Source organism: Pelecanus crispus, chromosome 20 (assembly GCF_030463565.1).
Source record: "Pelecanus crispus isolate bPelCri1 chromosome 20, bPelCri1.pri, whole genome shotgun sequence".
In the NCBI taxonomy this organism is placed as follows: Eukaryota; Metazoa; Chordata; class Aves; order Pelecaniformes; family Pelecanidae; genus Pelecanus; species Pelecanus crispus.
Genome location: NC_134662.1, coordinates 3,979,347 through 3,994,815, shown reverse-complemented (window position 1 = coordinate 3,994,815; position 15,469 = coordinate 3,979,347). Strand labels below are relative to the sequence as shown.

The following is a 15,469-nucleotide window of genomic DNA, read 5'->3' as shown; positions in this document are numbered from 1 at the left end:
CTTCCCCAGGAGCTGGGCAGGGAGAGGCAGAGGGGTGTGAGGGCAGGGGGTGCCTCTTCATTTGGCTGGTTTGGTGATGATGCGAGCGGAGAATTTAAAGAGGTCCTTGTTGATTTTCCGGAGGGTGCTCACCTGCTCTTCCAGCTCACTCACCTGGATCGTCAGGTGCTCCTGGTCTCCCACCAGGTTCTGTGACAGAAAAACGCGACAGAAAAGCTTCAGACACCCAGGTCTCGCCTCTGGCAAGTGGAGGCGAGCGCTCCCCCTGCCAGCAGCAAATCCCAAACTCTTTAGTCCTCTCCCTTCTCCATCTCCGACTCAAACTGCGGCCCCTCCTGCCTAAGCCATCAGTGAATTCCAGGGCTTGTTCCTCCCCCGAGCTTTGCGCAGTGCCCCGAGGACTGCTTCAGCTGACGAGCGGCCCCTCCGAGCGATCTGTACCAGAAGGACGCGATTCCCCCGTCTCAACGCAGCTCTCACCTTTTCCGTTGTTGAGTACATCTGCGAGTACATCTTCTCAGCTTTCTCCAGGTAGCTCTCCCCAGACTCCTGCCGGGACCAGACAGGAGACATTGATACAGAAGACCCGGGCCCTCTCCCAGCACCCCTGGGCAGGGTTTCCTGCTGGAGTAGGCAAAGAAACCCCCCCTGGCCCCCAGCCCAAAGCAGCGACCGAGCAGAGACTCCAGCGGGGTACAGCCAACACTGCAGCACCGGCAGAGCCTGGCTGGAGCTGCAACCCCTTTCAAAAATGGAAGGTCTGTGCCCATGGGACAGGGGGCCCAAAATGGTCCCCTCGAGCGTGCCTCGTGCAGGCATCCACCAAGCTCCTCTCCCAACACGGACAGAGCCCTTCGCCCGGGCAGGGGGAAGCACTGGGCTCGCATCGAATCTCTCCCTGGCATCATGCTGCGAGCGGAGGAGCCCGCCTGCCTGCGGGACCGACATTTCCAAAGCAGCAGCCGAGCTGTCCCTGCACCGCCGGCTGCCATCCCCTCCGCCGAGCAGCGGGCAAACAGCCCCTCCTGGGCTGGCTGACACCTCCCCGACACGGAGCCCATCCATCAGCCGTGGCAGGGCTGTCGCTTGCCCGGAGACGGACGCTGACAGAGGAGAGAAGCTCTGGGACCGCCAGCAGAGAAACGAGGGGACCGATGGACCGGCATGGCACACAGCTAGCCTGTGATCATTGACGGTGCAGGATACCCCCTGCCTGGGGACGGCCACGCTGGGGTGACTTCAAAGGGACACCGTGAGCCCCAGCCAGGAGCCTGCTCCATTTGGAGACCTTGGTCCAGGGGCTCCTATCCCCCGGCTGAGAGCAGCTCAGACGCAGCCGAGAGCAAGGGAAGAGCCTGCCTGCTCCCTGCCTGCCAGGCTCCCACCACACCTCAGCTAACGGGGCAATTCCCCTGCTTTAAAAAAATGGCACTTGGGAAAGTTTAGTAGCACAGGGAAAGGTCGGAACAGGCCGTGTTGCTGCTGCCCATCAGCAGCGGATCAGCACCGACCAGCCTCCGCCGCTGCTCTGGCTGGAGGAGAAATTTTGCACCCTCTGGCACAAAACCCCCCTCCCCGACCTCTGGCTCGCCCCCTCCCCAGCAGCCTGCTCCTCCCCGGTACCTGCTGGTGAAGCCCGAGGCGCAGCGTCACTCCCTCGTTCCCCTGCTCGTCGTTGCTCTCGGTGCCGTGGAGGTGTTTGCTGAATTTGGGGAGAGGCACGCTGGGTTTCCCATCCGGGTTGAACATGTTGGCTGGGGCCAGCACTATGAAGGCGTTTGTAACCGGGCCTAGGAGGGGGACAAGAGGAGGCGACGGGTCAGCCTTCCCCCCTCCGGCAGCGTTGCCTCTTGCCCGGTGCCTCGGGCAGCCCCGAAAACAGATAGCACAGCCCGCGGCACAGGCAGCTGCCAGGACTCCTGCCTTCCTCCCCAGCACCCGGGAAGAGGCAGAGCCCCTCTTGCCGTCCTCGGCGGTGGGGAGCGGGGATGCGGCTCTGCAGCCTGGGCCCGGCGGGGAGGAGGGGGCAGCCAGGCCGTCCTCCGCAGAGCCAGCCATCCATCAGCGCCTGCCGCTCTCGCAGCTGTCTCCCGCGATGATCTATCACACGCTCTCGTTTGGCAGAGCTAATGAGCGCTTTAATTACCACATTTACCTACAGAGGCTGCTGCTTTCTGTCAGCAGCCCCCTCCGAACTCGTGCTCGCTGGCGAACTCCCACCGCTGTCCCCCACGCCCCAAAACCTCTCCCCGTCAGACGCAGCGACCCACCCCCCCCAGCCCCCTGAAGCCCCCCACGCTGCCTGCAGCCACCTCCAGCAGCCAGCCGGCCCGTGCGCGAGCAGACCAGCTCGGTCACCGCTAATAAATCCCTGACCATCCATCTTCCCCTGGCTGAACTCGACAGCGCGAGGGAAAGGTTAAAAGGATCCAGATGCACCTGAGCGGAGGCAGGCTGCCGCAGCACCCGCCCAGCGTCCCCACCAAAGGTGGTGGGGAAAGGTGTGGGATGGGGCTGGGAGGGATGGAGCCCGGGGAGGCCCCGGAGGGGCTGGGAGCTGCCCAGGACTTTCAGTCTCTCCAGAGGAGACGCACAAAAGCACCTCTGATGTGGACGAGGGCTCCCTCGCCATCGTCTCCCCTCCAGCTAAACCAGAGCCTCCTCCGAAGCCTGACCCTCCCACGATCCGAGGCTGGATCCCAATGGCAAAGCAAAGGCTCCACCGAATACTCGGTCTAGAAGCTGCTCTGCCAGCAGTCCCAGGCCGGCCCCAACGCTGCTCTTTGCCAACGCTTTGCTGTAACAAGCCATTTGTTTTACTCTTACTCCCTCCCTATAGACAAGACTTTTGCTGCTTCTTATGAAAACATCCATTAGTGAGATTACCGCTGCTGGTTCGCTGGCAATTCCAGGAGCAATTTGAAAGGAAGGGACAAGAAAGGCAGAGGGGAGAAAATTGCACAAACTAGGCCACAGATCCCCAAATCCGGTCACCACCCAGGCACAGACCCCCCCCCAGCCGCTCTCAGGCCTCAGTGCAGATGCGAGTCCCATCCAACCCCGCCTCGTCACGATGGCTCGGTGACACCCTGCCAGCGTGGGCAGAAGGACTGGACTCAGATCGGGGAGAATAAATAATCCGTCTCCCAACACTGGCAGCCACCGGCAGGACGGATCAGCCGGAGCATCCCTGGGGTGGCCTTGCACGAATGAGCGCTTGGGGATGGTCTGTGCCACACAGTGTTTGCAGAGGAAAGGACGGAGCTTGTGTGACAGGACAGGATCCAAGGTCCGGAGCGATTCTGGGGCAATGCTGGCAAGAGAACTGGGGAGCGCCGGCCTCCCCATACCAGAGGTCCCCTGCTTCCCCTCGGAGCGGTGCCAGCCACGCTGGGTGAGTGGGAGCAGCCCTGCCTTGCCTGGCACAGTCACAGCTCATTACCTGAGAGCAGCGGCCCAATTTCTCAAAGTCCATCCGCCTGCCCATGCTCTGCACCCCCCACCTGCCCACCCCTGTCAAGGACAAGCAAACCTTGCTGGAAAAGCCCCCTGCATCTGTCCTGCCTGCACAGCCGCGCTCCTCTCGAGCCCTGATCCACGCTCTGACCTCTCCGATCTATTTGCAGCACCGTCATGTGGGGAGGGCAGTGGTTCCTGCCTTGCCCCTGGCTACCTGCACTGCCCTGCGAGCAGAGGGACCTTGCTCTCCCAAGCACACCAGGCCGGAGGTTGCTGTCACGTCAGCCACGGCAGAAAAGCCCATGTCATCCCTGCCTTGGGAAGGGAAAGGCTCAGGGAACGCGCTGGAGGGGTGAGCAGGGTGACAGCAGGGAACAGACCTTGCTGGGAGGCTCACGTCGCTGCTCAGAGAGGCAGCAAGAAAGGCCAAAGGGAGATGGCAACCCACTGGAAACCAGCGCTGCAGGGAACTCGCTGTCCCACTGAGATGGGGTGGCACGGCTGCTGAAGAGAGGCAGCGCTGGGACAGAAGAGCCGCAGAGCTCTCGACGCAGGGAGGCTGTGGGGAGCCTGCACTCTGTGTGGGGACCCTCCATCTACGGTACAGCTCCCCTGGATAGCAGCTCCTGATCCACAATACAGCTCCCATCCTGCTCCCGGGCTCAGATTAAAGGCACACAGCAGCAGCAGGGTGGTACCAGTGCCAGGGAAGGCAAATCCCTGCCCGCAGCAAGAAGCAAGCCAGTGGAGGCTGCAGAAAGCACCCGCACGTCATGGTGCTGGCACCTAGCGGCACGGTCAGCCTGGTCCTGCCCCTCATGGGAAGAGCTTGTGTCCATCTGCACTCCCCTGCAGCCTCAAGGAGGGTTTTAATGCCTGGCTTGGCCAAGAAAGCTTGGCCCCCCTCCCCGATGACTCACACAGCTCAGATTTTGTCTGCTTTCACCCCTCTAGTGCTTAGTGGAGCAAGGCTGGATGGGCACTGCAGTAGGTCCCCATTAGATACAGTCCTTGGCAGCAAAAGGGGAAAAAAGGAAAGGGTCTGCAGGCAGCCCGGCTTTCAGCGACTGCCCTGGGGCAGCAGCTTGCCCACCTCTGCCCTGGGGCAACATCGCAGAGGAACAGGGTCTGCCCTTCACCACCGTCACCTTCTGGGAGGGCTTTAGGCAGTGCCCGGAGAGCAGTGCTGCCAGCCCCACCGGCGCGAGCAGCGTTAAGAGACCGGAGACCAGCACAAACATAGAAGAAATCCACTGTTAGCAACAGCTCAAATGCAACAGGAGGTCTAAATCACCCACTGCTCTGAGGCACCTAATTGCTGATTTGAGCCTGTAAAGGCTTGTTTGCATGGTTTATTGGAGCCATTAGACTGAAATCCCAGACAACTGCTTATATCGGATTCAATTCAGGCCTAATGAGCTCACGGGTGCTCGCTGCTGGGGTCACAGGGACAGTCTCTTCTCCAGACACATCCTCCCCCAGCCTCCCCAGGCGTTAGGGTGTGTGGGGGGCAACCGCTCCCTTTGGAAAACAAGGAGGAAGATCCTGGATGTCCTCAGTGACAGGGTGAAATCTATGACTCACTCCCTGACAGTGCACAGGGGGGTTGTTAGCAGACACGGGCAAGGTCAAAACATTACTCCAGACAGCTAAGGCGTCCCTCTAATGCCTCTACCCTTCCTGGAGGTGTGAAGCAGGTAGCAGAGAAATGCCAGAAGTGCCCAGGGCAGCATCAGAGCAGCAGAAGTAAGACAGCAGCAGCCTTTGGCAGTTGAGGAGGAAAGGATCCTGGAGATAAGGGCATGCCTACCTTTGTGATTCATCGTCTTCAGGCACTGCTTGCTCTGGACGTCCCACAGCCGGACTGTTTCATCATGCGAGCCGGAAAGCAGCAGGCTGCCATCTGTGGAGACCGACAGACACGTCACCTGGTTCCTGGAATGGGGAAGAGGAAGTTTAAACTCAGGATGACCCGAGGACTGCCAAAAACTGGCGAGGTGGGCAGACGGGGGCGATGAAGTGTTTGGCAGGTATGTCTGGTCCCTCACCTGTGCCCTTTGAAGACCTTCCCGTTCTCCCGCTCTGTCTGGAAGGTCCGGTCTCTCTGGACCGGCTGTAGAAATGAAGGAAGGAAGGGAGAGGGTGGTTTAAATTCAGGACTGAAGCAATCAGGTTCATCACTGTGTCTGAAGAGGGCAGAGGAGATACAGGGGAACCCAGCCCTCCCATGCCCCAGCAGGTCACACCAGTCACACAGGTGGGGAGGTGACAGTAGCTCAGGTGCCACGTCAAGGCTCGGCCACATGACAGCAGCAACGAGCAGATCTGCAGCCCCACGCACTCACCCAGGCAAAGAGGTCAACCTGGAAGATGGATCCATCCATGCCGCCGCAGAACATGTGATACTCAGAGAGGTCAAGAGTCACAGCCATGATCCCCACATCGAAGAGGACGGAAAGCAGGAGCTCCCCAGATGAGATTTCCCAAAGCTGGAGTGAGAGGGTACAGGAGAATTAGGGGCTTAAACGTTAACAGTGGGATTGGAAGAAAACATTGCTGCTTATCAGCACCTGCCCAGCGCCAAGCTGGCAGCACGTACTGGCATCCCCTCCTTCCTGCAGATGGGGAAACCGAGTCCGAGGCATAACCACGGCAGAACCCAGGATCAGCCTCTTCAGGACCAGGAGACAAGTTTGCCAGGCAGCTCCGAAACAGCCTTTAACCCCCTCGCGTGCCCGTCCTGCCCCCCAAGGCAGCCCCCTCCCTGCAGGACAGGAGCAGCAGGCGGTGGGCGCTGGGCTCCAGCCTGCTCTGCTTCCTCCCCTTCGAGACTAAAGGATAGTAAGGGGAATCAGAGGAGCCGACCCCAACATTCCCCAGGAGAAGAGGGGCTGCAAAGCACGCAGAGGCCCAGCCAGAGGGCAGGTGCAGAGAAACTGCTGGTGTTTGGAAAGGCAAAGCCCATTAGGTCTGGCAGCTCTGAGTCATCACAGAGACAGCCAAGAAATTCAGCTACTGCAACCCTCACCGACAGCTCTTGCTGCAGCCCAGCAGAAGCTCTGCTTTAACCCTCTGGGGCCTGCGCACCTCTGGGACTCTCGTTCAGTGGGACTGAGCTGAGCCTTACCTTCGCTGTCTGGTCAAGGGAGGCTGTGGCAGCTCGTGCCAAGGGCCCTCCAAAGCCACAGCACAAGTCTGTGATGGGGAGGCTGTGTCGGGACCACACGTGGCGAGGGTCAGGGATCTGGGAGGGCTCTGCCTGCAGCACGCTGTAGGGGAGAACAGAGACAGGTTGGCACGGCAGGTCAGCAAGAGCAACGCTGCGGATGCCAGAGCGAAGCGGCTGTGAGGAGAGTTGGCCAAGGCTCTGCTTGCTCCAGGATGGCCCTGCTGGCTGCAAGGACCAAGCAGGACACAGAGGCTGTCAGCAGCCACAGCACGTGCGATACCGAGGACGAGGGCCACCACCGAGCTCCCCATCCCAGAGGGGAAAGAGACCTCCCCTGCCATTAGCAGGGAAAGGGCACAATCCACTCTGTGTCAAGCAGGGAAAAGAAGTCAGAGCCACATGCCACAGCTTGGGAAATTCAGATGAGACACTAGGAAAAAACTCTCTGGCAGCGAAGATAACGGTGGAACAGCCACCTAAGGAGGGCACACTCATCATCACCAGCAGTCTTTACAAACAGCTTAGACACGCAGGCTTAGGCAGAATTGATTCCGCCTCTGGGAAGTGGTGGCTGATCTCTTGTTCTAATATTCCTCGCCCAGATGCTCCCTGTCCCCCGTACAAATGGGCCGAGACCTCCCCGCAGGCCACCGTTACCTGTAAAGATTCCACACCAGGGCCAGGCAGTCCTTTGCCCCCGAGAGAAAGTGGCTGCTGTCATCAGTAAAGCAGAGGCATGTGAGGTCCTGGTAGTGTCGGTTCAAGATGGCTAAGAGGTTCCCGTTGGAGACCTAGAGCAAGAGAAAGGGCAGAAGAATATTAGGAAAAGAGCACCAAGATGCCCTGGAATACCGCAGCGCCCTGCCCTCAACAGCTGTGGGTGCAGCAGCACCTGCAGCTCCATCCCCAGCTGGGCATTGCTGTACCGGGCGTGAGCAGAGCGCAGAGTCCCCACGCCGTGGAGCTGTGCGGAACAGGGCGGTGGCAAACGGAGCGAAAAGGGAAGGTTGTGCTGACCACGCGAGCCCGTTTGCACCTCACCAACGGCAACTGACACAATCAAGGTGCAACCAGTACAACCATGCACACTTATGACTGAAGAGAAATAGAGCAGAAGACAGTTTGAAGAGGTCCTGCCGACGTTAACTGTGGAACCTAGTGATGCCAGTGCCGTTTCTCTGGTCGAGACACAAGCATGAAATAAAGATTTCCTGTTTACTGTTAATATTACTCTGATGGCTTCTTCCAACCTCCCACAACATCTAACGAGATGGCTGCGGGGGTTACGAAAGCCGCAGGAGGCTGCATGCCACCCGTTGCTGCTCTTCAGCACGGCTGCATGGTCTTGGGCCAATGGAGGCTTTAGGGTGGACAAGGAGATCCCTAAAGCCGGAGCTTTTCTTGCTGAAAGGCAACGCCACAGATAGGGAGGGAACTAAGGAGGCAGCGAGGGAGCCCTGTACAAAAGAACAGAATCGACTCCCTCTCGTCGTCTGAATTATGCCTAAAAATAAAACCAAACTGCAGTTCAACAGAGAAGAAGTGGTTTCACAGAGAAGGCACAAAACGAAGGCTCCTGGGCCCACTTCCAGCTCTACGATGGTTTCCATGCAGCCTCTCCAAGGTGCCTGTTCCCTCTGCCAAGGAGGACAGTGCCCTCACCCACTCCAGACAGACGCTCGGAAGCGTTTGCAAGGCAAGGCTAGCTGGGGGCAGACAGAAAGGGCCACATTCTGCAGATGAAGCAGAGCAGAGACCAGCTCAGAGCATCACGAGCGAGTAACTCCCACTTGCTGCAACCTCAGCCCAGCATTCCTTGTGAGGGCTTTTTCCCCCCCCCCAACATTGCCACAAGCACATTTTTTAAAGAAAAATCTGATTAATTAAGATAGAGCTGCCCACGTAACAAGCCTCAGAAACATCCCCCGGGACTACGAGCTTTCCAGGTTAGACATCTCGGTGTTTAATCCCAGGGCTCAGAACAAGCTTGGTTTTTTTATTTGCTTGGTGAAGTGCTTAGAACGTAGTGTAATCCCCACGTAAACACACCACTAATTAAAAATAGAAGGATGATGACCAGAGCACAGCAGTCTCTGCAGACATCTAGATCACAAGTCACATACAAATATTAGACTAAAACGTGGAAAAAGTGCGAAAGAAAAACTACGTCCCATGTTTCTGCTTTGAGGGAGCAACATCTGACCCCTGAGGCATCTGTAGCAGCTTGGAAAGAGAAGGAAAGAACAGATCTAAGCCTCACCCAGCACCTCCCACCACAATTCCTTTTCCTCCCTGCTTTGATGAGCTGCCCCACAGTCTGCATGCCCACAGAGGCAGCCAGCCCCAGCCTGAGGGGCAACACGGAGCCCAGACCGCACCAGCGACATACACGACCCAGCAAAGCCTTCGCCCCACTGCGGAGCCCAAAAAGTGTGGATTTACTGACACCTGACGGGACAGGAGCACTTGCTAACCGTACAGGATGCCAATCTCTACACCCCCATTCCCCGTGCCAGCTGGCAGCCCCCTTACCTCCCACAGGTAGATGCTCTCAGCAACCCCAGCCAAAATGTAGAGCCCGTTGGGAGAAGCTGTCAGGCAGGTTACCGGCCCAGGGCATATGATCTTCTGCTGGAGCTGGTCCTGGGGGCAGAATGAACACAGTGACCCTTCAGTAGGGGCTGGCGTACGGGAGGGAGAGAGAAACAAGACCCTGGTTCAGTTGAGACCCGGCCCGTGGGAGAAGAGGCAGCTCAGGCAGCGTCCGATGCGCTTTGAGTTGTGCCCTCAACCCACATCAGCACTGCCACGGTTCGGAGATTCAATGCCAAAGAGGAAAATGATGGAGGAGCACAGTCCACGCGTGCAAATCGCATCGAATTGCTCTGCATTTTGCTGGTTTTGTTGCAGTTGCTTTGTGTTTAGCCCTGCAGGGAAAAGGTAAATTCCCCTCCCTCCCTTCTCCATCCACAGAGCTCCAGCCACACGCAGCAGGAGGGGCACGGAAAGGCAAGGGATCTGGATGCCATTGTGCTCCACAGCCGGGAAACCTTGGAGATTCAGCAGAAAACAGGCTCAGAAGATTACAGCAAAATAACACTGATAAAAAATTAAAAAAAAGAGGATGCGAGCTCATAGCCTGGGAGAACAAGCAGCAGGTCTGCGAGCAGCTCCTCACAGGTCGGGGGAACTGGAAAAAAACAGACCCTGATCTGTGGCAGCGAAGGGGCTGCGTGTGCTGAAAGCCACGGGCTGCTGCTGCTCTCTGCTGAGGGGAACAACAGGGGATGGCAAAATTCCGGCTGTGTTTGCTGCTGTTCTGCCCTCATTTAAGCACAAGCGGGATGCAGCTAGCAGGAAGAGGAAGGGGTACGGCTGTGTAGGGACGGGTGAGGTTTGTCCAGCTGCGTTTACGCTTCCATTTTTGGCTGGAAGGCGCAGAGAGCGGACCGAGGCGATGGGAGGGTTCAGGCAAAGCGGGCCCAGCCACGGGGCGCCCGCATCCCCCCGGGTTCTGCCTCGACGGGGACGGGGGTCGCGTTCCTGGGCAGCCCTGGGAGCCATGACGCTCCCTTCCAGCCTCAGAAAGGGGATCCATGGCGGGGGGCGCGGCCTGGGGGACACCGGCCCGGAGAGGAGCCCAACAGCCGATTCCTCCTGCAGAAAACACCCTTCCTGGAGCTTCCCGTCCCATCGGCCGGGACCACTGGGAAGGGAGCCAGGACTTACGGGATCCATGATTCCGTGGCAGGGGGGGCAAAGCAGGGAGGGGGCTGCAGGCAGGTCCCCCTGGAGATGGGGGGCTCAGGGGCATCACTGGGGGGGTCTCTGCAGACAGAGGGGGGGTCAGGCATCTGCCTGCGCTGATGGAGGTCATTATGGAGGGAGGTGGCCTGGGGGTCTGCCCATAGAGACCACGGGTCTGTATGGGGAGAGGGGCCCTGGGGGGGGGGGTCTGGCCATAGAGACCAGGGGTCTGTATGGGGAGGGGGGCCCCCACCTCAGAGACTGGGGGTCTGTATGGAGAGGGGCCCTAGGGGGGGTCTGGCCATAGAGATGGGGGGGCCTGTGTGGGGAGAAGGGCCCCCACCACAGAGATGGGGGGTCTGTATGGGGAGAGAGGCCCTGGGGGGGTCTGGCCATAGAGACAGGGGGTCTGTATGGAGACAGGAGCTCTGGGGGAGGGGGTCTGACCATAGACATGGCGGGGGTCTGTGTGGGGAGAGAGGCCCTAGGGGGGGGTCTGGCCATAGAGGCAGGGGGTCTGTGTGGGGAGGGGGGCCCCCACCACAGAGACGGGGGGGTCTGTGTTGGGGAGAGAGGCCCTGGGGGGGTCTGGCCATAGAGGCGGGGGGTCTGTATGGAGAGAAAGGCCCTGGGGGGTCTGGCTATAGAAACAGGGGTGGTCTTTATGGGGAGATGGGCCCTGGGGGGGTCTGGCCATAGAGACGGGGGGTCTATAGGGGGAGGGGGACCCCCACCACAAAGACGGGGAGGTCTGTATGGAGAGAGGAGCCCTGGGGGGGGTCTGGCCATAGAGACGGGGGGTCTGTATGGGGAGAGCGGCCCCCACCACAGAGACGGGGGGTCTGTATGGGGAGAGTGGCCCCCACCACAGAGACGGGGGGTCTGTATGGGGAGAGCGGCCCCCACCACAGAGACGGGGGGTCTGTATGGGGAGAGCGGCCCCCACCACAGAGACGGGGGGTCTGTATGGGGAGAGCGGCCCCCACCACAGAGACGGGGGGTCTGTATGGGGAGAGTGGCCCCCACCACAGAGACGGGGGGTCTGTATGGGGAGAGCGGCCCCCACCACAGAGACGGGGGGTCTGTATGGGGAGAGGGGCCCCCACCACAGAGACGGGGGGTCTGTATGGGGAGAGCGGCCCCCACCACAGAGACGGGGGGTCTGTATGGGGAGAGTGGCCCCCACCACAGAGACGGGGGGTCTGTATGGGGAGAGCGGCCCCCACCACAGAGACGGGGGGTCTGTATGGGGAGAGTGGCCCCCACCACAGAGACGGGGGGTCTCCAGGGCGGGAGGCCCTGGCGCATCCCCACAGGGACGGGGGGTGCCCTCCGCGGTGCCCGGGGCCGCCCCCCCAGAGCCGAGGCCTCCCGGGCCCGCCCGCCGCGCCGGTACCTTCCTCTGGAGCTCCCAGACGTTGATGTAGCTCTTGCCGAGCTGGGCCCCCAGCAGGTGCTCGCCGCCCAGCAGCGCCAGCCCGCGCGGCCCGCTGTTACCGCCGCGGTAACCGGGCAGCGCCGAGCCCGAGTGCAGCTCCCAGACGGAGCAGTTGCAGAGCGGCCCGGCGGCGTCCGACACCAGCGCCACCTCCATGGGCGCCGCCATCTTCGCGGTCCGCCAGGGCCAGAGAGAGCGCGGCCGCCGCCTAGAGCGCTGCCCCCCCCCCCCGCCCCCCTGCCCGGCCGCGGCCAACCGAGAGCGGCGCCGCCACCGCTGTGCGGCTGCGCGGGGCGGGAGGGGCCGCTGCAGCGCCCGCGCGCGGCGGGAAGCTCAGCAGGACCCGCCCCGGCCCGGCTCGGGATGGGGGACCGGGGGTACCCGCCGTGGGCAGCTCATAGCTCTGTGAGCAGCTTGTGAGGATCGCGGAGCGCTGTGGGCAGCCCATAGACCTGTGGGCACCTCGTGGGGACCCCATGAGCACCCTACACTCCTATAAGCACCCCACAGGGACCCCATGAGCACCCTACACTCCTATAAGTACCCCACAGGGACCGCATGGCCGCCCCATAGGGACCCCATGAGCACCCTACACTCCTATAAGCACCCCACAGGGACCGCATGGCCACCCCATAGGGACCCCATGAGCACCCTACACTCCTATAAGCACTCCATAGGGACCCTACGGGCACCTCATGAGCACCCTACACTCCTATAAGCACTCCATAGGCACCCCATGAACACCCTATACTCCTATAAGGACTCCATAGGGACCCTATGGGCACCCCGTGGGGACCCCATGAGCACCCTACACTCCTATAAGCACTCCATAGGGACCCCATGAGCACCCTACACTCCTATAAACACCCCACAGGGACCGCATGGCTGCCCCATAGGGACCCCATGAGCACCCTACACTCCTATAAGCACTCCATAGGGACCCTACGGGCACCTCATGAGCACCCTACACTCCTATAAGCACTCCATAGGCACCCCATGAACACCCTATACTCCTATAAGGACTCCATAGGGACCCTATGGGCACCCCGTGGGGACCCCATGAGCACCCTACACTCCTATAAGCACTCCATAGGGACCCCATGAGCACCCTACACTCCTATAAACACCCCACAGGGACCGCATGGCCGCCCCATAGGGACCCCATGAGCACCCTACACTCCTATAAGCACCCCACAGGGACCGCATGGCCGCCCCATAGGGACCCCATGAGCACCCTACACTCCTATAAGCACCCCACAGGGACCGCATGGGCACCTCATGAGCACCCTACACTCCTATAAGCACTCCATAGGCACCCCATGAACACCCTATACTCCTATAAGCACTCCACAGGGACCCTATGGGCACCCCGTGGGGACCCCATGAGCACCCTACACTCCTATAAGCACTCCATAGGGACCCCATGAGCACCCTACACTCCTATAAGCACCCCACAGGGACCGCATGGCCGCCCCATAGGGACCCCATGAGCACCCTACACTCCTATAAGCACTCCATAGGGACCCTACGGGCACCTCATGAGCACCCTACACTCCTATAAGCACTCCATAGGCACCCCATGAACACCCTATACTCCTATAAGCACTCCACAGGGACCCTATGGGCACCCCGTGGGGACCCCATGAGCACCCTACACTCCTATAAGCACTCCATAGGGACCCTACAGGAACCTCATGAGCACCCTACACTCCTATAAGCACTCCATAGGGACCCCATGGACACCTCATAGCCCTACGGGCACCCCATAGCCCTATAGGCACTGGATGGGCACCCTATAGCTCTATGGGCACCCCTGGACACCCCCAGGGACAGAAACCCCAGACAACACAACTTTTTTTTTTTTTTTTTAATATTTCATCAACTTTACAGGGTTACAATTGTCTTAAATATTCTGAAGTTTAAATACAATCTGTATAATAATGTTATTATAAAATGTAAACTTTCAGTGTTTTTATTTTATTTTATCTTTTTTTTAATAATCAAAAGTTTCAATACCTGAATGTTTGCAAAACTGAAATATTTCACCGGGGGCCCGGGTGCGCCCAAGGCCGCCGCTCTCAGAGGTAGAATGTGGTTTTTATTCTTTTTCTTTTTTTTGTCTTTTGTGGTTTTTTTTCTTTTTCCTTTTTTACCTGAGTTAAGATATGCACGCTGGGTAAATGCGTCTGCAGCTGTGTCCGTTCTTTTTTTTTTTTTTTTTTCCAAACCCCAGAGAAACTGATTTAGGCGCTTTTTTTTTTTTTTTTAAAATCGATATGCAAAAAGAAAAATAAAGTGGAAGGTAATACGCTCTCAAAAAAAAAAAGGGGGGGGGGGAGAAGGAAGAGGAAGGGGGGGAATAAAAATAATTAAAAAAAAAAACAACCCAAAAACCCAACCAACCCAAAACAGTGACTGTACAAATGCAAAAACTCACTACGAAAATCTTAACGCCCACCCTGGGCACGAGAAACCCCCCCCCCCCCTCCCCTGGGATTTCTCCTTGCGGGGAGCTGGGCTGGATCCTAACAGCAGCAGGAGCCGGATGGAGCCCCCCCGGATCCCCCCCCCAAGGGATGGGGGGTCCATGGAGCCACCGAGGGGCATTTCCAGCTCTGGAGAGCAGGGGGAGGAAAAAAAGGCTGAAATTAAAAAAAAAAAAAAAAAAAAAAAAGCTGGAAAAACCCCAAATCCCCTGAGATTGCCGCTTCCCCGAGCAAAAAAAAAAAAAAAAGGGGGGTGGGGGGGGATATCGGTATGGGACCCCCCCACCCCCAGGCACCCAGGGAAGGGGGAAAAAAAAAAAAAAAAAACAACCCACCCTGTGCTCGAGGTTGAAACCTGAGGAATTGAGATACCGAGTTGGGGGGGGGGGGGGTGTGTTTCGGTATCGGGTCGTGATTGTGTCTCACGCAGATGTGGGTGAAGCGTTTCGGGGTGGAGGGGAGGGGGGCGGGCAAAAAAAAAAAAAAAAAAAAAAATTCTAAAAAATTGCAAAAAACTGAAACTTGGCCGGCTGGAGGGAGAACGATGCTTAAAATAAATCCTCAGGGCTGGGGCTGCGGGATGCTCCGGAGGTCCCGAAGGACGCGGGGCGTCCTTCGGGACCTCCGGAGCATCCCGCAGCCCCCCCCCGAGCATCCCCATCATGAAGACGAGCTCCTGCATCCCATTCCTAAATTGGCTTTTTTATGCCGGTCCCCTCTAGACACCCCCCCCGCCATCCACCGCCCGGCTCCTGCTCTCACCCACCTCCTTATTTTGGGAGGAAAACACGGAAAACACGCCCCAATCGGCTTTGCACAGTAGGATATTGAGGGGGGGGGGGGGAGGAAATAAAAAGATTTGCTAACGCAGCCCTGCTTTCCCCCCCTCCATGAGCCTTTAGGGATGGTGGGTGGGATGCCGGGGGTGGGGGGAGCATCCTGCTTTTGCCGAGCAAATCGGCCCCCGCGGCGCCGCTGCCGCCGTGGTTTAATGCCGGAGACCCCCCCGTCCCCCGTCCCCGGCGTGGGTTGGGGGTCCAAGGAGGAGGAGTGGGGGGCGGCGATGGCTTTCGGTTCCATTTTCTCCGCTGAGAAAATAAAGCGACAGCCTGAAAGCAGCGGGTTCCCAAGGACGGGGACGGGCAGCGGGATGGGCAGCGTGCCCCCCCC

The 15,469-nt window shown here is 59.1% G+C and overlaps 1 protein-coding gene across 1 annotated transcript; it reads right to left on the bottom strand.

Annotated features, from left to right (window-relative positions):
- Positions 1-57: 57 nt before the first annotated feature.
- WDR18 (WD repeat domain 18) lies at positions 58-11,981 on the bottom strand. Its single transcript, XM_075723777.1, has 10 exons — positions 11,772-11,981; positions 9,161-9,271; positions 7,286-7,419; positions 6,587-6,728; positions 5,805-5,948; positions 5,508-5,572; positions 5,270-5,394; positions 1,624-1,790; positions 481-549; positions 58-189 (listed from the first exon to the last, which is right to left on the bottom strand). Exons 1-10 carry the CDS (start codon positions 11,979-11,981, stop codon positions 58-60), a joined length of 1,299 nt encoding a protein of 432 aa, XP_075579892.1.
- Between the last annotated feature and the right edge of the window lie 3,488 nt (positions 11,982-15,469).

Bases quoted from the DNA above. Each gene is read 5' to 3' on its own strand.
- WDR18 (XM_075723777.1), bottom strand. From the start codon at position 11,981: ATGGCGGCGCCCATGGAGGTGGCGCTGGTGTCGGACGCCGCCGGGCCG. The intron at 6,729-7,285 runs GTAACGGTGGCC...TCTCCCCTACAG, and splicing joins CTGGTGTGGAATCTTTACAG to CGTGCTGCAGGCAGAGCCCT. The intron at 1,791-5,269 runs GTAGGCATGCCC...TCCCCCTCCTAG, and splicing joins GAAGACGATGAATCACAAAG to GCCCGGTTACAAACGCCTTC.